The sequence below is a fragment of the Falco cherrug genome, chromosome 11 (assembly GCF_023634085.1).
Source record: "Falco cherrug isolate bFalChe1 chromosome 11, bFalChe1.pri, whole genome shotgun sequence".
NCBI classification, from domain to species: domain Eukaryota; kingdom Metazoa; phylum Chordata; class Aves; order Falconiformes; family Falconidae; genus Falco; species Falco cherrug.
The window spans coordinates 14327137-14350840 of record NC_073707.1 but is presented as its reverse complement, the minus strand read 5'-3'; the positions used below and the strand labels follow the sequence as shown (position 1 = coordinate 14350840).

At 46.4% G+C, this 23704-nt stretch overlaps 1 protein-coding gene and 1 long non-coding RNA gene across 7 annotated transcripts in view; one reads left to right on the top strand and one right to left on the bottom strand.

The window, feature by feature from the left end:
• The window catches only part of LOC102054518 (guanylate cyclase soluble subunit beta-2-like), a 23170-nt gene extending 10809 nt beyond the window's left edge, over positions 1-12361 (bottom strand). For 3 of the 5 annotated variants that reach the window (XM_055724004.1, XM_005441642.3, XM_055724007.1), the window contains exons 1-8: positions 10925-11228; positions 9954-10048; positions 9601-9761; positions 9115-9214; positions 7752-7978; positions 7559-7664; positions 5805-5908; positions 4059-4275 (exon numbers count right to left, since the gene is read on the bottom strand). In XM_055724004.1, coding sequence (XP_055579979.1) covers positions 4059-4275; positions 5805-5908; positions 7559-7664; positions 7752-7978; positions 9115-9214; positions 9601-9761; positions 9954-10048; positions 10925-11061 — 1147 coding nt within the window. In that variant the 5' untranslated portion in view covers positions 11062-11228. Of the gene's footprint in view, positions 1-4058; positions 4276-5804; positions 5909-7558; positions 7665-7751; positions 7979-9114; positions 9215-9544; positions 9762-9953; positions 10049-10924; positions 11229-11794 lie in introns of those variants that run through there. The other 2 variants (XM_055724005.1, XM_055724006.1) reach the window with 2 other exon arrangements.
• Positions 12356-23704, top strand: LOC114016513 (uncharacterized). Of its 2 annotated transcripts, none has more exons than XR_003561000.2 (5): positions 12356-12480; positions 14301-14358; positions 14692-14783; positions 16772-16913; positions 22436-23704. It is a non-coding gene; the product is annotated as an uncharacterized LOC114016513 (long non-coding RNA). The 2 variants fall into 2 exon arrangements; XR_003560999.2 differs by having other exon boundaries at positions 14626-14783.

Sequence of the window (23704 nt, the reverse complement as noted above, 5' to 3'; positions counted from 1 at the left end):
TGTAGGGTCTGGGTCATCACAGGAATTACTCTGTTTCCTGGAATTAGAGGTGAGACTCGTTTGGAGGAGGTACACTAGGCAAATAAAAAATTTCAGGACCCAGAAAGCAGTCACTGACTCATTGCAATTGCTGGGCAGAGCCCAGTCATGCTTCAGGTCCCTCCTCTTCCTCAGGAACCCCACTGCTTGCAACACCTCTCCTCTCCACTGCTACGAGTTCTTGAGCTTTTTCTGAAGCCAGTTAGTCAGCATCATGCACAGGGGAACTGAGACTCACAATGATTAAGTGAAACATTTAAAAAGTTAAATTTCACAGCGGGTAATGTGGCTCCAGTACAGTCAATGGAGCCTGCCCTCCTGGAAGCCGGAGCTTTCAGTCACTAGGATCATCTAAATAAGCAGGTACAGAAATGCCTGAAAGGTAGAAGGGATTTGGGGGGTGGGGGAAGGAAATTGTGGGCTTTTTCCTTTGTTGGTATTTGGTTATTATTTATTATAATTTTCTAATTTTATGTATTTAATTATTTATTCTCTTTGTTATTATTTTATTATTAATAATACGTTTCATAAGTATCTCTTCATTTCTGAACAGCAATCTAGGTATTCCTATTTATTTATTTATTTCTCATCCCATCCCCAGGGCAACTGGATGAACAGCTTGGAAACTTAACAGGATTGGAACATCAGAGGTACCACGTAAATTAACTCTGGCAGCATAAAAGGAAGTAAAATTGCACCTGTGACTAGTTTGAAGTTCCTCGGTTTGGTAACATCACTTTTTTCAAGGTCTCTCTAAACTCTTAATTTTTTTCTGAATCTCAGGAATACCAGCTTTGACACTCATTATGTAAAGGTGAAAGGAGAGAAGGGAAAATTAAGTTGTACTGTGTAGTTCAGAGAAGGAAAATTGAAGTCACAGAACACTTCAACCAAATGTCATTATAGTTAATTACATGAAGCAGAGAATCATTCCATACCCATTCCTCTCAGGAAAAATATAGCAGATTAAATATCTTTTTTGCTAAAATAATTTTAACAGGTAAACTCTTATGTAAGATGGGGGGGGGGCAGGGTGAAGACAGAAATCAGAATCTGAAAATGCAAGTACACAAAAAAAAGCACAGCTAACTACTCTATGTCTATCCACATTTGAAACCCAGCCAGCGGCAAGTAACACCCCTCAAAAGCATAAATTAAGAATGAATCATGCATTCACATTTTAGGCATCGAAATGCATGGAGGCACAGGGAAAGCCATTTCCTTCCTGCAGCTGCAGCAACGTTATCAGGACTTTGTCTCTTAAGCTCTTCCCTCGTTCCCTGCCCCTTCCAGCCCCTCACCCAGCCAGGACCAGGCAGGGACAGGAGTGATGCTCGCGGTGTATTTCTGTGGGAATGCTCGCCCCAGGGGTCACTGTCTGTACGTGCCCAAGATGCAACCCGCGATCTGTGAGCTGGTGTCGCTTGTGCTGGGCAGCTGGGTTTAAAATGTTTGTGCCACGCACAAAGCAGTAATTTCTTTGGCAAAGAAAATTCTTAGCAGTGCGAAGGGATTCTGTCGGGTGCATAGGCTGGCGTGTGATGCTACGGGGAGGTGAGACCTGGACAGTTACTTGCACAGAGCTCCACGCATCTCCATGCTGAGCCCGGTGGCTCAACAAGCAGAACTCTGAGGGCTGGCACTGTGCCCCTTCCACAGGTCCCCAGCGAGGCCGAAGGGCGTAGCTGAGGGCTGGGGAGATTCACAGGGCAATTGGCATTGAATCCCAGACAAAACCAAGAACGACAAACACAATTACATTGGAGGGATCGCCCCAGAGTAATGCCTTGCACTATATATTTGGTTTTAACCTCTGCAAAGAAAAACACACAGAGGGCAGTGTCATGGCGGAGACTCTCGTACCTTCTGTGGGAAGCGGACACGACTGGGCGCCTCTCTGAGGTGCACAAACGTGCACAGCGTGGGCAAAACCCAGGAAGAACTAGAGGTCTCTGTGCAGTTTCAGGGCTACCATGTCATTGGGATCACAGAGGCTTGTTGGGGTAGGTCACCCATCTGGAGTACTGCAAAGGATGAACGCAAACTCTTTAGAAAGGACAGGCAGGCAAGGAGGGGGAGCTTTTGTGAGTGACAAAGCAAGGGAAACGCACAGAGCTCTGCCTAAGGCTGGATGATGAGCCAGCTGAGAATTTCTAGGTAAGGATGAGAGGTCAGACACAGGTGGGCGACATTGTGATGGGTGTCTGCTACAGATGCCCTGCTCAGGAAGAACAAGTAGATGAAACCTTCTTAAGACAAGTGGAGGAAGCCTCATGGTAGACTTTAGCTACTTTGTTATCTGTTGGAACAACGCAGGAGAGCGTTAGCAATTCAGGAGGTTTCTAGAGTCACTGCCACAGGTGAGCTTCTGACACAAGTGACCGATGAGGGAAGGTGTCCTGCTGGACCAGACAATAACTATGGATGTGAAAGCTGGGCACAGCCTTGGCTGTAATGACTGTGATGGTGGAGTGCAGGAACCTGAGGAGAGGGAACAAGGCAAAAAAGCAAGATCACAGCCCTGGACTTCAGGAGACTGGACTTTGTCCCATTCATGGATCTGCCTGGAAGAATCAGGGATAGTGTCTTGGAAAGAAGAAGGGTCCAGAAGAGCTGGTTGATTTCCAAGGACCTTCTCTTCCACCTTCAGGAATGGTCTAGCCTGATGTGCAGTAAGTCAAGCAAACATGGCAGGGGCCTGCACGGATGAACAAAGAGCTCCTGGCTAAATTCAAACATTAAAAAAAAGAGAATACAAGTGGTGGAAGCTCAGTCAGGTCACCCTAGAAGCAGAGACAGGGTTGAAAAAGCCAAAACCCACCTAGAGTTGCACCTGTTGACAAATAAGAAGAAGGGCTTGTGCAAGTACATGAGCAGCTAAAGAAAGACTAGTGAAACTGTGGGTCTGCTGCAGAATGGGGCAAGGGATCTGCTGAGAAAGGATAAGGAGAAGTCCAAGGTACTCAGTGCTTTCTTCGCTTCAGTCTTTGCTAATAAGAATCACGCTTCATTAATCTCAGGGCCCTGAGATCAGTTGGAAAGTCTGGATGAGTCTAGATGAAGACCTACCATCGGCACAGGAGGTTCAGCTTAGTAAACATTTAAACAAATTGGATACACAGAAGTCCATGAGATTTGATGTGATGGATCCAGGAGAGCTGTGGGAGCTGGCCAGCATCATTGAGAAGCCACTCTCAAATAGTTCTGAAAGTCATGGGTGACTGGGGGAGGTTCCTGAGGACTGGAAGAAAGTACATGTCACTCCTATTCTCAAGAAGTAAGGGATGGAGGATGTGGGAGGGCTTGGTGCATCTGTCATTGTCATGGTTAAACCACAATAGTCATATAAGGAGAAGCTAAAAGAGCTGAGGCTGTTCAGCCCAGAGAAAACAAGCCTCAGTGGGAGCTTATCAATATGTAAAAATACCTGATAGGAGGGAGTAAAAAATACTTTTCTCAGTGGTATCCAGTGAAAGGACAAGAGACAACTGATACTAATTGAAATGCAGGAATGCCATTTAAACTTAAGAAAAAAACTTTTTACTGCAAGGGTGGTTAAACTCTGGAATGGGTTGCACAAGAAGGTTGTGGAGTCTCCATCCTTGAACACTGGAGTTGAGTAAATTCTGGGACTCTGGGAATAACTGAGACTAGAGGTGGTTCAGAAAACAATCTGATCCTCCCTTGGCCTTGCCCCTGTTACTCAGGAAACCTGCCAAGATGTGGGGTTTGCAGCATTAGAAAAACACCGTCTTTCTAAGCCTTTCAAATGGGAGCGCAGCTGCTACATCTGACTGAAAGCCTTCAAAATTGGGTGAGGTAATTGCAGAATTTGTTTACAAGCATCCTAAAGTACTGTTTCTCTAAAAAGATCCATCTAATCCTCTCCTCACTGCACAAAGACAAAGCCATTTATAGGACTTACGTGAAGGCGGAAGTCCACAGAAAAGCATTAGTTCAACTCCAGCATAATTCCTGATTTAGTATGAACAATTATGCTATTGAAAACAGTGAAGTACCTCTCAGCTCTAGCATTGGCCGTTGTTTCCAAGACTCTGGCATCATCTCTCTTCTAGTCTGGAAAACAAATTGGCTGTTGATGAATTTCTGAATGCTAGAGATGGTGAAGGGTACTTCTGGGTGAAGGATACTGAAATAGTGATCCAAGCAGATGCCCATGGTCTGGAGGCCAGGTACAATCTTTTGAATGCTCACCCCAGCTTGCTTCACTCTGAGCTTAAAAAGAAAACACGGACAATGCGTTATAATTCAGATCCAGTTTGGGTTCAAACCAAGCTGTAGCTATCACTGTTTATAGACGTACGCACGCTTAGCCTTGCTATGCCACGTGGCTTATTTCTGAGCAAAGTTTCTGTTTTATTAGTGTATTACTGCAAAGTTCTGAATGAGTGTCCTTCATAGCAAGACAAAGCCCCCAGAAAGGAATATTATCCAAATGCTCTTCCATATCAATTCTTAAAAACAAAATAAGCCAAAAATATTTGCTATTACCCTTGCTTGCACTTGTGTAGGTCTAACAAATAGCCCTACAGGTAGCTGCAAGAGAAAATTAGATACCAGAGCATGTCCTGCATGCCAAAAAGAAAATAACTGTGGCATACAACATTGGCAAATACCGATTTTCTATTGCATGCCATGGGTTACCTTCTCTTAACCATTGCTGTGTAAAGGTTTAGTCACTCTCTTTAGCCTGCTGACCATACACAGGCTCTTAACTCCTGCAGAAATGTCCACCCTGCCTTCGCTGCTTGTCATCAGTTATTGAGGCTCTGATGTAGCTACCAATAATGAGTGCAGGACTTGCCCTTTTTCCACACTAGTAATTTTATGAATTATGCAGACTGGGTGTCTTGAAAGGTTTAAAACTCTGAACTTTGTTTAATGTAGACAGTGGCATGAAGCAGACTATGTGCTCTGGAATCTCTATCAGTCAGTGATGACAAAACATGTTTCCTGAGTGGATGTAGTCAACTTTCTTCTGCTGTCCTGTTCTCAGCTTCTTCTTTCTCTGCTCTTGTCTTAAGCTAATATTTGCTGCACAGAATTGGGAGCAAGAGGAGCTGTGGCTTGGTGGGAACCCAGGCTAGCTGGAAACCAGCCACAGGGCAATGCCTGCCAAGAGAAGGGCAGTTCCATTGCTGCAGAGTACGTGTGCACAGGAGAGGAGACCTGATCCTCCCCCAGAAGATAAAAGAGATTTTTGGGTCCAGTTCCTACTAGATGGGGTTGCATGCTGCCCAAGGCAGTAGGTAGCTAGACTTTCCTAGCAGAAGCTTGTAAGAGAAGACTCAGGAAGCAGACAGAGCTTCAGTTGCCAGCAAAGCCTTACAAAAGCCTTTGGATACATTAATAACTGGGAGGAGAGGGTGGCTAGCTCCAAGTACAAAGCCAGTTTAAAGGATTCTTTGTGACTTTGGCACATCCAAGGATGGGAAAGTGGCTACAAACCTCGGAAAATTCTGCTCTGTGTCTGGTAACAGATAGATTGCTGCAATAAACCTTGCTGGCATGTCTGCAGGTGTTTCAACATGGTAATCTCAATAAATTCAAAGGAGATCCTATCTGAAATGATCCAGATCCAGTTAAGGGTGACTTTAATGCATGTCTCTGTACAGAGCACTTCTGCAAATGAGCGTGCACCGTACACAGAGCACACGCAGCCGTGAACTGCAGGGCAGTCAAAACAGAAGAAAATTCCTGTATGGTTTATGCAGACTAAAGCCCTTACCATATGCTCGTCCTACCTCTTTGTCAAAAACCATATGAAAAGGAAGTCCATTGCAAAATGTTTTTGTGTCAATCCAGAGGCTCTTGGGATAAACAGGATCAAATCCTCTCAGGAGCTTACCTGTGGCAAGATAAGTGTGTAGTTTTTAATCAGGTTGCACCTCATAAAACCAGTCTGCATTACTTCTTAATGCTCAGTGAGGCAGGACCCTATCCCATAATGAGTGAAAACAAAGGAAACAGTGTGTGGGTCCAGAAGCATGCATACATCTGTGTGAAATGCTCTGCAGTTTAACACGCAGCTGATTAGCAAATGATCTGGGTTGGCTGAGAATTTAAAACTTAACCACATAGAAAGCACAGAGCATTAGATGCATGAAATTATGTGGAAACAATAAGAACAGACTAACAACTGTAGAAGTTGCTGCTCTATGAATCTGCAGATGTCATAGCAATATAACACAGCTACATCCCACAAAAATGGACATAAAAGTGGATGTAATATACTTTGTTAGCTACTAAGAAACACTTATGGAGAAAAAACCCCAGCATGATCTGGGCTTTAGTCTCTTATACAGAGAACTCTAGTCCATGGCACAAAGACCAAATGACCGTTCGGTTTCTATTTCACTTACCCTGAGGGTTTTTTCAGAATGGTCACAGACCTACAGATCAGATTGCACTTGCTAGTGAAAGATATTTTTGTTAAATAAATAAAATGGGTAAAATAGTCAAAAGGGCTCATCTGACTGAAGCACCCAAAGCCTTTGATCTTCACAGCATAAACTTGGATCCTCCAGTAACCCACACTAATCAAAAGGATGATTATTTCAACTGACCTCTTTCCCCCCGAAGGTGGCTATGACAGTTACTCTAGTAAATTCTGCTTGATAACAAGTACTCAAGTCACTTAGGAGACTGGTGAAAAAGATCACAAATTTAGGACCCAACTTTTAGACTTTTTACTGCTTCAAGGAAAGTCAACATGGATTTTTCATTTTTCAAAGTCTGGCTCTTGCATTTATTGTTAATAGATTATTAATCTTTTTAAGTAACAATGCTACTCTAAAATTTTATTTTTAATATATATTAATTTCTTACTCAATATATCTGCCCCTGTAATGCATGTGGAATTGCACCAGATGATAGCAGGTTCCATTTTTCACTCCTCCTAGAATCCAGACAGCTTGGCAAGAGTGAGCTGGATTTTCATTCCTCTTGGGGAATCAAAAGATCCTAACTGGAAAAAACCTTTCACTTTATGAACATATATAAACACATAATACACAAAGGTAGAAACAGAGATTACTAGATTAGCAGTAGATTTTTGGTAGTGGAGGGTGTGCTTCAGCTTTCAGAATTTACTACAGCTGATAACTTTGGAAAGGAGTAGCAGCTACCAAGTTAAAAAAACACTCTTTTAAATTCATCCTCTTAGACCAAGTGACAGAACAAGGAAGTATCAAATGTACCACACAATGACATTTTACAAAACACTTTTCCGAAGAAAACCCTGTTTAAGAGACAAAAGTGACAGGTCATATTCCATTTATGTATCTGTCATCACTAAGCATGCTTATTATCTGCAATTGTTCTTTGATTACCAGCATCTAACCGAAACAAACTTAACCAGAAATGTTTTGAAAAGACGCAGAGGAAATATGAATGATAACTTCAAAATGGATGGGTGGGTGGAGGAAGGGAGGCTTACTGACTTTCTTACTGAAGAGATTCAGAAATTATGACAAGCTCCATCTGAACGATCTCTCACCTTTTCCTAATGTGATTATTCCTCTTATTGTTTTCCAGTGACTCTTCTTCACAGGACAAACAGAGCTTCCTCTGTCTCTAATTGTATTCTTGGCTTTTTCAAGATCCTGTTGAAATAAATCCAAAGGGAAATGCAAGGGTATTTTTATTTTAATCCTATTTTAATAATACAGTGATAATGAATACTAAAATACCTCTTTATTAAGTTGGTTCTCAATTTGTTTTACAGAGTCAGCAAGATATTGAGGTGAGGAACAAAACTCATTTCTTTCCTTGTATGAAAATACAGGGTTTTGAGTGACAAGAAAAACAATATGTTCCTTTTTCCCAGTTCTTTCTTCTTCTTCTTCTTCTGTTTGATTGACTATTTCCATTGAAATCTCAATGTTAAAAAAATCCAAGGCTGCTGCACCGATGATTCCTGAAGAGGAAACAAAAGACAAAAGTATTGCCAGGAACAAACTCTTTCCATTTTCCCTTTTAGAGAGCCCACAGTGGAATTTCACTGTTTCAGAAATCACTTTTCCAAAGGACTTCTGGGAGAAGAAAACAACCTATGTTGTTCCTACTACCATGAACACGGTAAGAATATGTGCATAGGAGATAAGCTTTAAGGTTACTGTTTCTTTTCCCTTGTCTGATGATAAATGCTTCTTTTCACTAGCAGCAGCTCAGCAGGATATCTGAAGAATGTGTCCAAACAGTCATACACAGCAATAATATGAGTTCCCATTAACGCAAAAAGTGCACAGGGTCTAAAGAAATTCTGCTATAACAATCTATTTCAGTCATTGCAGAATATTTTCTTTTGAAAGGAAGGAATTATCTTTCATGAAGATGCACAATCAGTTCTCTCATTTCTGCTTAGCTATTAGGTGAAATACTGGACAATGACATGAAAAGCTCTGCCTGAAATTCCAAATATTCTGTGCTTCAACAGGAATACGAAATGAGTTTTGACAAAGGGGGTAGTTTTGGTACTTCTAAATTCAGCAGCATCTATGAAAGAAAGGAATATCATCATGCCTTACAGACTTACAGCTCTTTAACCCTTGCATGAGTACAACCATGGAGATCTCTATAAATGCTAGTAAAAGATTCAATTTTGATCAGGGTTTAGTAGCAGTTTTGCAGATTGCATATACTACAGGCTTATTTATTACAGGATGGATGGATGTCTTCAACTATAATTTGTATTTCACTGTAATTTAAAGAGCATGAGTCACTGAGAATTAATCAACAGACACAATACACACCGTGAACTTTTTCTTCCAGGAAATTCTATAGGAGTTCTATAGCAGGAATGGACAATTATGACCTGGGTTGTCATATCACAGACTTTGATTGAAGCTACTGGGAGCTAGGAGTAACCAGGCAGTAGGGAAATACTGAGGTCAGATGTCTGGTGACTGAACTCTACCAGGCTTCAATTCCACGGCCAGTCCTCATCTGAAAACAGAATCTGAAACCTGAGCAAAGTCTAACTGCAGATGTATGATTACTCTGTATATGTACTGTACCACCAGCGCATCTGTACTCTGCATTCCATCTGATTACCTGGCACAATATGGCACAGACCTCTTCTGTCTGAATAGTAATGTAAATGCATTGACCCGTCTTCATTCTTCTCTACTCGAAAAGATGGTGCATTCATCTCCTGAGGAAAAACAAGCAAAACCAAAACCTCAGTATCTTTTTCTGATAAAGAATTCTGGTGAACTCCACTTGTACAAAAGCATCCCACGTCTTAATAAAAGAAGCAGTAATACGAATAAGCTGAAAAACAGAAAATTAAATATGCTCACCTGTGAAGGAAAATCTGCTATGCTATTGGCTATTAGAGCCAATGTACTAAATAATATCTAATATTGAGGTCTACTCAGAAAAAGTTATTTTAAAAAATTGTCTTAACATTTTGGAGTCATCTGTTTCAGAACATAGGAGAGCCTGTTATGGCATGGCATCTTTCTTCATTATTCATTCATACCTTCTGCTGCCAACTCTGGCAGAGTCCGCCCGTATCTGCTCAGTACTCGAACTTGCCTGGTAGGAAAGGGAGAGGTAGCTGTGCAATGCGTCCAGGTTCTCTATGAACTCATAGAGATTCCCACCCAGTGTCCTCAGCATGTGGTCATAGCCTGAGCGTTTACAGAACTCAAAGAAATACTCTCCAAACTCTCTCAGAACCGCGTCGGCGGGAACACCTGGCAAAACAAAGATACTTTAAGGAATAAGAAAGGGTTGGAAGTTCTTGAAATGCTGTCAGGTGGTTTAAGAGTAAATGCAGATCTGCAACATAGGGAAGGCATTGCAAAGAACACAGAAGACTAAAACATGAGCTGCAGTCTCAGGCTTGACCCATGATGGTGTATTTTTTGAGGCACGGTGACACATACCTAATATTTTGCAGGCTTTGTCAATGAGCTGCATTGTGATCTCATCTTTGTAAACCTCAAAAGTCAAGAAAGAATCCTGGACTCCAGCCTGCAGCCTGCAACAGAGAAGGCAATATTCTCGTCTCAGTAGTGCTCTAAATATGACGTGCTTGGGTGACCCTACTGGCATTCATTAAGCACTGTTTGCTACTAACCCACTCCTCAGCCTTCTTCAGGCATTATACTGGAAAGCACTACTTCCCCTGATGGTTTGAGAGTGTTGCTTTGACATGGCTGCCTGGTGGTGTCCACCTCTCTGTTTCTGCTGTTTCACCTTACGTATTACAGTGAACTCTTCCAAGGATTAGGGCATCATAATGCGGTGTGCTACAGCAAGTGGAGTCGCAGTTTGTTTTCTGGTCTGCTGGCTTGTCATTCAACGTGGCCAAAATATCAAGTGTTTGGGTCTCCACAGACCTGACCAAAAACTTCGTGGATTTTGTTTGTTTTTTTTTTTTTATATTGGCTTCAGTGGCTATGACAGGTCTGTATCTAAGTATCATTTATATATCTTTATATCTTGGAAAATACTATGTAGCTTACAAAGACAAGACAAAAGCAGAGAAGATAATGTATTTAGCCGCTTTCCTAAAAGCACTGGAATCAAACTGACTTGATATCAAGGATGTCATCTTTTCAGTGTAATTACTTCTTGATATTGTCACAGTGAGCTGGTGACTCCATTGCACAATTGTCTATAAGACTAAATGTCACCCTTAATTATCTGATATAACAAATTAATTGGGACAAATTAGTATCAGAGTATGATGTGTTACAAGGTAAGAAACTCTTGCTTTTGCCCTGCTAGTTACTTCTGATAATTACTTGAGATACACGTTGGCTGCCATTTGCCGCTGAGAAATTACAGTCCTCCGCTGCTAAATTCCGGACCATTTTCTTTCAATACACAACATTTATTGGGAACATATTACCTTAATCTTTCCCACGTTTCTTCACCATACTTTTCAACCACCAAAGACTTCAGGCATGTATTTATAAATCCATACTGTAAAAGCAAATACACCAACATGGAAAAGCCATACTGATTTTCAAAACACAGCCCGACCATGCCAGCTTTTTAAGATTCCACCGCTAACGTTATATTGCAAAAGAGAAAGTAATGATGTTTGACAGCCATTATGTCTTTCAGCGAACAGTGCAGCGTGTCGTGTCTCGCAGCGTTTCAGGAGCACTCAGCGAAGCAGCCAAACGCTCACCCCCGCCGGGCGGAGCGGGGGCAGCGGGGCCGGGGGTCGGCAGTGGGGCCGGGGGGAGCAGAGGGGCCGGGGTGCAACGGGGGGGGGGGGGGGGGGGAGGGGGCAGCGGGGCCAGGGGGGAGTAGCGGGGCTGGGGGGAGCAGAGGGGCCGGGGTGCAACGGGGGGGGGGGGGGGGGGGCAGCGGGGCCGGGGGGAGCAGTGGGGCGGGTCCCAGCGGCTGGCGCGGCGGCAGCACCGGCAGGTAAGTTGGGATGTGCCGTGACTCTCATGTTTTGCGGTAGCACGGGCAGACCCTGCCCTCCAGGTGGGGGGGGGGGGGTGGGGGGGGGGGGGTGTTAGGGGGATAACCCTCAGCAGCACTATCACGGCGGCAGCAGCCGGAGGGCGGTGCGGCCCCGACCCCCCAGAGCAACGCGGAAGCGCAGCACGCCTGGCCCCCGGGGCCGCCGGTCCCCGACAGGCGCCGTCTCTCCCGACTGCCCCCCCCCCGCTGCGTCCCCGGCGGCTGCCCGGCCCCGACCCTGCCGGGCCCCGCCGCCCTGCCCCGGGGGTCCCCGCCGCCCGCCCGCCCGCCGGCCGCTCACCATCCTGCCGCCGCCGCCCCGCCGCGGGCTCCCGCAGCCGCCGCCGGCTCCCGGCGCGCCCGCCCCGCCGCCCCCCCGCTGCCTGCCCGGGGGGCGGCGGCACGGCCAGGCCCGGCCCCGCTGCGCTCGGCGGGGACAGCCGGGGGCCGCGGGCAGAGGCGCTGCCGCCGCACGGGGACTGCGGGCCGGCGCGGTTCCCGGTCTCCCTCGGCCGCCCGGCTGGCGGCAGGAAACGCGCGTTGTCGGTAGTAGCTGCCGGTGCGTGCTGCGGGCATCGCCTGCGATGCCGTCACATCAGCTGGCGGCGGGGCACGGCGGGTTCCCGATCCCAGGGCCCCGCTGCCGGAGCCTGCGGGCTCCCGGGGCCACCGGGGCGAGCAGCCCGGAGGGGACAGGAGAGGAGGGTGCCCCTTGCCAAGGCTTTCCCAGAGCCGTGCGCCGCTGCTGCGGGCCTGCGGGCAGCAGGCGGTGCAGCCGGGGGCAGGGGGCTGCCGGCTGCCCAGGCTGCGCCTCCAGCAGTAGGGGTGTTAGCGGGAATACAGCGATCGGTTCTCGGTGCAATGAATTCGTGGGGTTTAGAGCCCGGCACAGTTATTTCCCAGGTTTGTTTTTGGAATAATTTTTTGTAGGTCACTTTCGGGAGTGACTCCTGAGTGGATGCGGGGGAGACCACTCGCCCTCCCTGCGTAAAGATGAGCTCCCGTCCTCAGTCAGCGAGCAGGCAGGGGCAGCCCCGTGGGTGGCGAAAGCCCCGTGGGTGGCGACAGCCCCGGCCCCCCCCCCCCGCCGCCGCTTGGCGCAGGGGCTGCGGGACGGTTCGGGGGACCACGCTGCGCCCACCCCCTGTGCCAGCCGGGCAGGGAGGGTTTTTCTCGGGCCGTGGCAATTCCCAGCCACGCCGCTCGCCCCTGTCCCCAGCCTCCCGGCCCCCACGGGTGCCGTGCGCGTTCGGGGGGCGCCGCCACGCCTGGCCGCAGCCCCCCGCCAGCCCCGGCCCCCCGTGTGTCCCCGCAGCCTCTGTGCTCCCCTCAGCCTTTCTGCCCGCAGTCGTTGGTGACTCTCCCGTGATAAACCGGGTTTCTTCTCCAAAGCTGTCCCCTCAGCCCAGGGCGGGAGCCAGGCCCAGGAGAGAGCTACCCGCAGCCCATGCGCCTGCTGCACTCCCCGGGGCCGTGCGGCGGCCCAGCTCAGCACAGACGCGCGCAAGCCCCTCTGTTTCCTGGGCAATATCAAATATTTATTTCAACATACACCTGCCCGGCTAGCGTTAGCCTGCGCTCCCGGCGCCCTGTCTCTCGGCCTGCTGTCCGTACTGCGGCTGTAAGGAGCGCCCGTGCCCGCTGCTGCGCCAGAGGTGGTGCCCAGCCCGCTGCCCCCAGCCACGTAGAGCCCGCAGCCGCCAGCCCCTTAGAGCCCCCTGCCCCACGGCCCCATAGAGCGCACAGACCCCAGACCCACAGACCCATAGAGACCCCAGCCCGCAGCCCCATAGAGCCCGCAGACCCCAGACCCACAGACCCATAGAGACCCCAGCCCGCAGCCCCATAGAGCCCGCAGACCCCAGACCCACAGACCCATAGAGACCCCAGCCCGCAGCCCCATAGAGCCTGCAGACCCCAGACCCACAGACCCATAGAGCCCCCAGCCCGCAGACCCATGGAGCCTGCAGCCCCATAGAGCCCCCCGCCCCGCTGAAACCCCAGCCCCACAGAGCCCCCAGTCCGCAGCCCTGCAAAGCCCGCAGCCCCATAGACCGCTAGCCCACAGCCCCCCGCCCCGCAACCCCATAGAGCCCCCAGCCCCGCAGAGCCCCCAGTCTGCAGCCGCGCAAAGCCCCCAGCCCTCAGCTCCGCAGCCCCATAGACCGCTAGCCCGCAGCCCCATAGAGCCCCCAGCCCCGCAGAGCCCCCAGCCCCCTGCCCCGCAGCCCCATAGAGCCCCCAGCCCAGCAGCCCCGCAGCCCCCCTGCCCCGCAGCCCCCCAGCCCCATAGAGCCCCCAGCCCCCTGCCCCACAGCCCCCCAGCCGCAGCCCCGCCGACCGGCGGCCCCTAGGGGGGGCCTCTCCCCGCCGGAGCCGGGTCCCGCCGCCCCCCCCCCTCCCCGCCGGCCGCGGCCGCGCTGCGTTGCGCGCAGGTGTGCGGCGCCCCCCAGGAGGGGTGAGGGCACCCTCCTTCTAGGTGCCTTAAAAATAGCCTGTCACTTGCAGAGCCGGGCTCGCTGCTTTCCGCAGCCTGCAGAGTAACTAAAAATAATCGGCTTCGGAGTTCATGGCTGTCAGTGCCGTCACCACAAACGTAACTCGCTGTGAGGTTACAGGGGGAGTTGTGTGCAAATTTTACCGCATTAATCTGCTGTTGATATTAATGCAAACAACTTGACACTAGAAATGACAAGAAAATAAAGCTAAAGGAAGTGGAAGCGGAATAAACACAGCATCATCTCAGAATTGTGAGCGTTTGTTTATTGCCTTCAATTTATAAATTAATTTCTATTTATAATTTTCAGGTTTATAAAACCTGGATCACTGGAGGGATCAGCAAATCAAATAAGTACTTTAAATAAAGTAAGTATCCTCTCTTCTAGTACTTGATTACCTTTTCTTTCTTGTTGTATGCGTGACACCTAAATAAGCAACCCAATGATTTTTAGTAACAAAGATTAGCAACTATCTAAAAGGCTTGGAGACGCAATTCAGATAAACTGTCCAAAATTCAAATTAATGCCTGTATACTAAATCTATATTGCACAAGGTAATTCATACTGGAACTGAATTTATCATTATTGCTTTAGCCCTTCTTTGGTTAGTGACTTAATCCTACTATTTTTTCAGGTCTTTTTGTTGTTATGAGAGAAAAATTGAACACAGAATCTTCAGGTCTGGATTGTTTGTGTGCAGGTCGTTGGGCTGCTCACCCTTCACAGTCCCTGGCCCATGATGTGCCCTCGGCCACCTCTGTCATCTCTAGCTGGATAACAGAAGCCTTCCAAGTAAGAGAAAGAAAACAAAAGAAAAATTTATAACACACTTCTGCTGTGACTCTTTTTAAAATGTCTTTATTTCTTTGGCACAATGTAATCAGTGCTTCCTAGAATTTTGAGATCAGCAGCTATTCCTTTAATCAAAGACAGAACACCCTACCCTACACGTTTCTGTATCTCAGCCCACTCTGTGTAAATGAAGACAACAATACTCCCCTTCCCAATCTGTTGCTGTGCTCCAGCGACGGTGTTTATGGTCTCTCTTGGCCCTGCGTATTCCAGTCCCACAGTCTACACTGGACCCCACTGCAATGGTCTGGCACTGACACAAATTGCCACCTGCTGCAAGGGCAGCAGAGCAGGTGTATTTGGGTATGTAAAGGAGAGGATGGAGCAGGATGTCTTTAGTTTCAGCTGGTTTCTTTCTTCCCAGAACTCGTAGGGTGGATGGGGTAAGTTCAGACAGAACCGCACACTGGTGTTCTCCTGGGCTCTGTCCTGTGAGGCTGAGTCTCACCGTGAGGGCACAGGATACCTTCAGTTGAAGTATGCCTGAAAAGTCCTCTGTGGGCTTCACCTGTGCCCAGCCTACCCTTCCTCCCATAACCAGCTCGGTGTCCAGTGCTGAGGATGGGGTACACTACTCATCAAGTGCATCGGTCCCTTATAAATTGCTAAAAGTGATGTGTCTGGAGGCCAACCAGCAGCCTAAGGACTGTGCTGCAAATCCTGTAAAATTCTGCAACCTTGCCAGCAGTTTGCGAGCAAGTGTGTCTTATATTTCTTCCACCTTTGTGGCAAAAGACCCGTTAATTTGGAAGGGGGGTGCTGTGGCCTTGGAAAAAAGATACTCATCTGTACCTGACAAAAATAATCACATCAAGAGCCAATTTCCCCTGGCCTTTTGTTGTGCTCATACCCAGCTAGCACTAAACAGCATCCTTGAGCTCTGTGCAGCTCAGCAAAATAAATGGGCTAGCTGCAAAAACTGTAGATGCTGGTTTTTTTCAATTAGATGAGAAGTGAAAATATGCAGTAGAGCGATTTATAACTTCTGGTTTATAGCCTTGGAGAATGCAGCCATAGACTTTCATAATTTGTGTATGCAAAGACATCCTCCTTTTTTCTTCTTTTTCTTTCTGTTGCGTGATTATTAGCAACAATGCAAAGCCATATGTTAGTTGCCATGGTGGAGGGGCTGCCTCCATAACTGTCTGAGCAGAGCACATTCTAACCATTGCAGTCTGGAGCCCAAAATACCACAGCAGTAACAGAATCCGTTCTCCAAGTGGTTGCTAGCACTCTCTCCTGCTGAAGACCCCTAGGACGCAGTGCTTTTCAGCATACTTCCTTCAAACACAGCCCCACATCCGTTGTTCAGATATCATGTGTTCACATTTGTCTTGAATTAGCCTGCAGCGACTTTTTAGTGACTCGAAGAGAAAAAGCATCTGTCCTTCTACCAGTGGGAACCAAGAAGGAAGTTTTATATATATGTATTGGTAGGCTTCCAGTACTTCACGCTACCAAACCATGAGGACAGCTGATGTAGAGTCTAGATTGGGAATAAAAATAAACACAGAAGATGTGCTGCCCTGCATAGTTTGGATGGCTCCAATTTTTGCAATATATACTTAAAACCCCCAACAGTTATATTTGAATTCTTATTAAAGACCCTGGGCAAAATTAAAATGTTGTTAATGTAGACCAACTCAACAGCAGTGAAATTGTACTAGTGCAGCCTTCTACCCTCAGGAAAGTTTTCAGAACCCCAGCTCCTCTGGTCATCTGTTAAGCTGAGCTGGAGATGGGAGGCTGGGTCAATAGGATTTCAATTGGCTTTGTAAAACTGTCGGGAAAAGTTACTGGCTTGGGTCCAAAACCTTTTCATAAGTGCACTTTACGGCACTGATGGGGAGGGAATTGAGGAAATGAGCGATTTGCTCTGAGAACTGGATGGGCTTTAGCTTTGTTCCCTCTCTCCTGGCTTTCCACAGGTGCTGCCATGGAGTTCCTCAGTCCCTCTGCCCTGGCGCTTTCCTTCCCGGGCACTCATCTCCTCTGAGCTGGGGAAGTCAGGGCTGCATCCATGAAAACGTGTGTCATGCAGAGGAGAAACAGGCCCTGTGGGTGCATCTGGTGCGTGAAAATTTCTGGTTAAAGTCTGCACGTTCCTCTGGTATTTTCTTTAGCTTGCCTCTGGTGTCACTACTGACATTCAAGAGCTAGCATCCAGTATCTGTTTTCTAAGTAGAAAATAGCTCATTACTTGTATTTTTGCTTCTGATTGCTAGTTAATGAAATTTGTTCAAGCTTTAACATCACTGCAACAAGCTACAAAGAATCATTTGTCTTGATTGCCTGGGCCAGGCTCGCTTCTGCGGCAGCTCACAGACGGCACAGTTATCCAGGAGACTGGAAGAATGCAGTCAAGGATAATGCAAAAATGGGTAAAAGTCAAGGCTCATCCATCTTTGGCGCTGTACTATTACATCTGCATTGTATTCCGAGCCACATAGCTCAAATGTATTAGCATATGGAGCTGTTTGGTTGCTTTCTGGTGTCTTGTTCCTTTGGAAAAGCAACTACAGATTTCAAAGTCCGTGCGTCAAATGAAGAAATAGCGTAACAGCAGCTCGTGCAGGCTGCGCTGTTAAACAAGGTTGGGTCTGAGGGGTCTGTGGTATATTTCTCTTCCATCCCACCAGCAGCCCTTCCCAGCGCTTTGAAAAGAGGGCCTTTCAGGTACTACTCCTGTCACCTAGCATCTGCTGTGTAACCCAAAAAACTCCAAGGGCCCACCCAGTTCAAGAACCCAAAGCAATTTAGCGGCACATCCCAAATAATGTCAAACCAATGAGCGGTAAATGATGGCACTAGCTTTATTTGGCTTTAATATTGTGACAAATCGCTGCTTTACTTTTGGAAATAAAAATCCAGCTACCCTCCATTGTGGCCCATTAAATATTTGGGTTTCTGTTCTTAAGGGGTGGAGTCAGGTTTCCTGTGGCTGCATGTCTTAATTAGACCTGTAACTGTTAAATTCCAAATCTAATTGAATACGCTGATGGTTTTACTTTCCTCTTGCCTGAGTTCTGCCCCAGCCTCTGTCACATCCAGCCTTGTTCAAATCAAACAGCTTTCTTCTAGGGAGCTTTCTGCTTGGCTACCTTTTCCCACCAAACCACTTCCCACAGATGCTTTCTTGGTGCTTTAAATGTAACAATCAGCTTCCCTGCTGCTTTTACTCCCCTGAGTAATAATTTGCAATAGTATTAATTACACAGCATGCTTAGATTTCTCATACCATTAGTAACACATACATGTTTATCTTTCCTCGTTTGAACTGAATCTGTGAGCTATATCCCATGTGGCATCTTTGGCTGGAAAATACCTGGATCCATTCTGTGCAAAGATGAGGTTCAACTTCCTTTGTCGTTCATAGGGACAAACTGTTCTACAGCCTTAGGGGAGGGGCACCAGCCCAGCATGGTCTCAGTTTTCAGAGCACTGCAGCTCCCGTGATCCGCAAGAAGGACTGGACCTGAGCTTTGACAGTGATGCACTTTGGGAAAAGGAGGAGGTATACAAAATATTTCCCTTGCTTAAGCAAGAGAAGTAAAGTTTGTAAATAATTAGGGAGTGCTAAATAGGGAGTAGTAAACTGTCTTGGAAAATCTAGGTGGAAAACTGTGATGGTGATACGAGAGAGGTCCAAAGGGCTGAGAGAAGTGGCTAAGGAGCTCTAAGGAAACTCTGGAGATTTGTCTAGTAGAAGGGCTATTAACCAGGAGTTTTTAAATGTCCAAGCAAGGATGGCTAACAAGGAAATTTAAATTCTTGTGAAGTGGAAGGAAAAGGAAGACTGAAATAATGAAGTGCTTGCCTCCGTGCCCAGTGTGTGCCTGTGGGTCTTTAAAGGAGCAGTGGGATAAAGGCTCCTATTCCTCCTGCAGAGGGAGAAATGCCATGATCAGGAGTGAGCAAGGCAATAGGTGCTGGCTGGTTGAAGCTTTATTTTTTGTAATGGGCTCTGCAAGGGGTAAGGGCTTAACTGGAGAATCACAGTGACTCGCCTGTCTGTGGTAGGGTGAGCTGGTGGGATAAGAAACTCAGATACAGACTAGCTGATAGCAAGTAGTAAGAGGTAGCTGAAGGTAGCCTTGTGTTTTCTGCATCTCCACCTACAACTGTAATCTCCTTTATGATCTCTCCTTTCGAAACTGTAGGTGTTGGTGATGACCTAACTAGCACCTGACTCGCCAGCCATCTGTCCTTGGAGGGCTGGGTAGGGATGAGGGCAGCTGCATCGTGTGATGGGGGAGTGGCTGCCACCCTGGCAAATCCCTTCAGAGAACCACCCAAAAATCTCCATAATTGTCCTTTCACCCTTACACCACCCCCTCCATCCAGTCAATGATGAACAGACTTGAAAGGCATGGTCTGTTGAGATGATGTGTAGAGCAGAGAAGGGCTAAGCTCTACACTATCGAGAAAACCAGAGAAATGATCACTTTGATGCACTTTTTTATGTTTATTGTGTATTCTATCTCCCCTGTGTATCTCTATATAATGAATTTATATCGTAATGCAGGAAGGTCCTTCCCCCCCAAATCAGAGCAATATAGCCAAACCAACTAGCATTAGCTCAGGCTGGCTACTGAAAATGCACTGCACCTTTTTTCCCCTCTGTATAATGTACCATGGCTGTCCAATAGCTTTCACAGGTTAATTTGGGGACAGTAACGGTCTTTGTTCTGGTTTTGGATTTGTGCTTCGTTTCACACTGATATGACTACTGGATATAATACAGCTGAGCTTTTGAGGTTTTCAATATTAAATGTAGAGCTACATATGTTTGAGATCTCCAGCAATTCCCGTTGAGATTGGTTTTTCCTCCGATAATTTGTTTTGCCAGATCCAGTGTCTTCCATTCTTGACATGGACCATCTTGGTTTCATCAAAGCTGGTTCTAGATAGCGTGTCTTTGGGTGAGGCTAGGGAATAAACATCTCTCTTATTTTAAGATGAGTTACTTTGTTGAAAGGCTATTTTGTTTAGAATAAGAATGTGTATCTGTGCCCCTCTCTAGTTCACCTGAACTAGTTCTGCCCAGCTGGATGAAGCAGTTTAATTGTAGCTACAAAGAACGTGATGAAGACTGTAGAAGCAGCCCCAGAAGCAGGATAAATAGCTTGAGCTCAGCTCTAGGCCACTAGTAGGATCAGAACTGGCCAGTTAGTGCGAGCGTGTCCCATGCTCCAGTGTAGATTTCTCATACGCTTGGAAACTGGCATTGTCCTCACGATGGACGTAGCAGAAAGCTGCCCAAATCAGGACATGTCATCGACCTTTTAAGCAAATGTTTGCAACTGCAGCTAACCTGTTACTGCTGTGTGTGTGCACCAGCTTTGCTCCTTTTTTTTCCTGACCAGTACTGCTGCATTCACTGCTGAAAGCAAGGGAAATCCAAGTCTTGGTCTTTGATGGAGAGCGGGAGCAAGAGCTAGGGTGGGACATGGCTTTGGAATTAGTGAAGTGGGATGATGTGTAAAACATGTAAAACAGGAGTGGTACTGTAATATGAATTACAGCTCAGAGATGCAATGCTAACTTTGGATGCATGGAATAACACGGGGATAGCAAACACTGTATTTTGTTTGTGTAGCCAGCGAGCACACTGTAATTTGTTTGCGTGCATGTAACAGTTTCAAAGTGTGCAGGATCACCTTGCTGTTTGAGTCATTTGTCTTCTCTGCTGCATGCACAGCAGTGCCTACAGCCCCTCAAGGAGCGTGCTGTGGCTTCGCTCACTTCCTTTGTTTCTGCTTGGTTAGTTTCCCCCTTTCTCTTTTCCCTTCTTTTTCCTACCCTGACAGAATGGCTTTCTGGGAAGGGGAAAGCTGAGTATTTCTGAAAGCACTGCAATGCAAGTAAACCGGCTCCAAATGAACCTTGACTGGGAAAATCTGTGCCACACAGCATAGCCATCACAGTGTGCAGTATGTATCAGCTGCTAGAAAAGACTGCCAGGCTGGTGAGGAGCCTGAAGGACCAGGCATCCTCACAATCCTTTGCCAGTAGCAGTGTTTGGGAGAAATAGATGGAAACTAAGTTGTGAATTAGTTTTAAAATGTTGATTTATCTTTGCTTGATGGGCCTGTACACTGTATAAAGTAAACATCGGTTACCAGAGTATGCCATACCAGCTCTCCAAAGCCTCACACAAGTTATACTTGTAACGCAGGTGAATGGTGGTATCCACATTTTCCTAAGGGAAAACAGAAAAGCAGTGCAACATGCACTGGGGTAGAAGGGAGATGATCCAGCATGTAACTCCAGAGCTGCTGGCCATCAGAGCTATACTCTGGACTTTCTTTTGTTAGCTGAAACAAGCAAGTACAAATGTGAAACTGGAGAGATGTGAGTTTCTAACTGAGAAGCACAACCACCAAGCAGCTAATTGGGAGGAGGCTAGCTCCAACTTGTCCAGCTGTTCTGTCCCAGCAGCTTGCCTGATGGTGTAATACATTAAAAACAACAGTAATCCTGCTGTCCGGTAACGTGTATAGGCTAGTTACTATAATCTTAACTACAGCTGAAAGCAGCGACACAGGAAGGAATATCACAGGTAACGCCGACCCAAATCTATAGCAATAAGCCCTCCAAAGGATTGACCATGGAGATGACAGACTCTAAGTTACGTTGGCTTCCACTGCTGAGCAGATTTCTGCTGCCCCAGAGCCAACAGCTTCATTCCCCGTTTTGCCCTGTGGAAACATCCACTTCCATGCAGTTTTGTGTATGGAACTTGCTGGGGCTTCTAGGGCAACGCATCTTCTCTCACCTCACCTCTAAGTATGGGCATTAAAGAGAAGGTATCATTGCCTGCTTCCACACCTAAAGTGAGAGGATTTGTAATTGAGTAAGAAATACTAGACTACCTTTTGAGGCTGTTTTTCTAATGTAGGCTAACATCCTCAGCTAATATGCCTTGCTTCCCATGCTCTGGGGAAAAGAGATGGGAACAACGATGGACTGTTCTGATGCCAAAACAGCACCTGGCCCCGAGCAGCAAGGTTACTGCTGCCATGCAGGCTGCCTGGGCTTTGGGCTCTTCTGACAAGCACTGCTTATGGCATAAGCATCTGAAAATCTGTCCCATGTTCAGGATCGTTCCTGTGACCCCTGTATCTTCTTGTGCATTGCAAATATTTCCTTGCGCAGTGCTTAAACAAAGGGAAAATGAAGCAGAGCTGTTTGAACAGCCATTCAGAACCACAGCACTTTGCGGTCAAAGCAATCCTAAAGAATCTTTCAAATCCATGCATGCCACCAAAATATAATTAAGATGCAGGATTACTCAATAGAGCTCTTGATTCATAGGACTAGGACTGATGAGCACCAGGAAAGTAATAGATTTTATTGGGTAATCTGTGTGTTTGGACGCACAATCCTTTAAGCCAAGTCATTCTCGTAGGCCTGGGAAATCCTTGAATGACAATTTCTGCCATTGCCACAGAGAACACAGAGCAAAATCCTCTGCATTCCGCCCATCTTGTAATACCAAAATACAAAAACCTGTGAGTAAAAATCCTGCTCTAATGGTTAAATTCCTGCCAACCTAAAGAAAATGTCTTTTTTTTTCCTTATGGCTGCAGAAATGAGACCCTGGCTGAAGCTCCCATCAGCAATGAGACTGATCAAGCACTGCATGCATCTGACAGCCAGCTTGGCACTGCCTCGCCACATGCAGCAGCTGGGCTCCAGTGGTTTTAGTACGCAAGTAGGTCTGAAAAACATATTAATTTTTAATTAAATGTTTAAATATCAAGTTTAGAAGGTCTCCTTAAGGCGTGTGTCAGTAATATGTGTGCTACTATGATTAAGGAGGTAGGTCTTAAGCTATGCACTGTCGGTAAGCAAACTAAAACTCTCTATTGAGAATAAAAAAATGTATATATACATGTGTAGATGTGTGTGTGTGTGTATATATGTATATTTTTAAAGAAAGACATCTGGCACAAGTAATGTCTTTGCAGTAGTGAGAGCCTCCTGCCTTGCTCCAGTTTGCATTAGGTGCTGTGGCAGTTTCAAAGACCTTGATGGCCGGGGCAGGGGCACACAGCAGGAGGAAGTCACAGATGTTGGTGCAAAGAGTTTCGATCAGAAGGGAAAATCCTAAAAATAATGTCATAAGCTAATGCTGATACACATGGAAAGAGCTCAGCAGTTACATAAAGGATTGGTTGGTCTGGTGTAGACTTCTATGCAGGGAAGGCTGGCTGGGATATTTTTTAATATTTTCTTTTGGTGTCAAATATCTAGGAAAGAGGGGAGAAGTAGAAGACATGAAGAGTGAGACAGAGTGTGTTAATGGTTTGAGCTGTGCAGAGATATGACTAGAAAATTAATCTTCCCTATGGGAAGAATTGTATCTATTTCACCACAGGGTTTTTTTCAGCTATTTAGCCCTCTTCAGGCTGTACTGGCTTCCTAGTGAGTGCTTTAAGAGTCTGGCAGAAGGTATGCAGAGCCAGACTTTGATGCTCCTCTCTTCTTTCTGGATGCTTTCCTGCAAATGCTGAAAAGCAACTCTGGAATATCATAGAATTTCTTCTCATAGTCATCTATACATATTTCCTTGTTAGTAAGCACCATATGTCACTCTTTAAACAGCCCAGTACTGTATTTACTGAGACCTGAGTGTATGTGGTAACACCACAGCTCCTGTATATGATGTACCAGCTATACATTACACACAATTTCAATAAACAAGTCACTTTTAATCATTTCTCCCCCATTCAGAAATGCATTTATATATGTGTTCTCCTGCCCACGATGAAGAAGTGTTTGAAATATGTTATTAAGGGTAACAGATGTATTTGAATAAGGGCTTTTTTTTATGTCTGACTGTTCATTGGGATAAG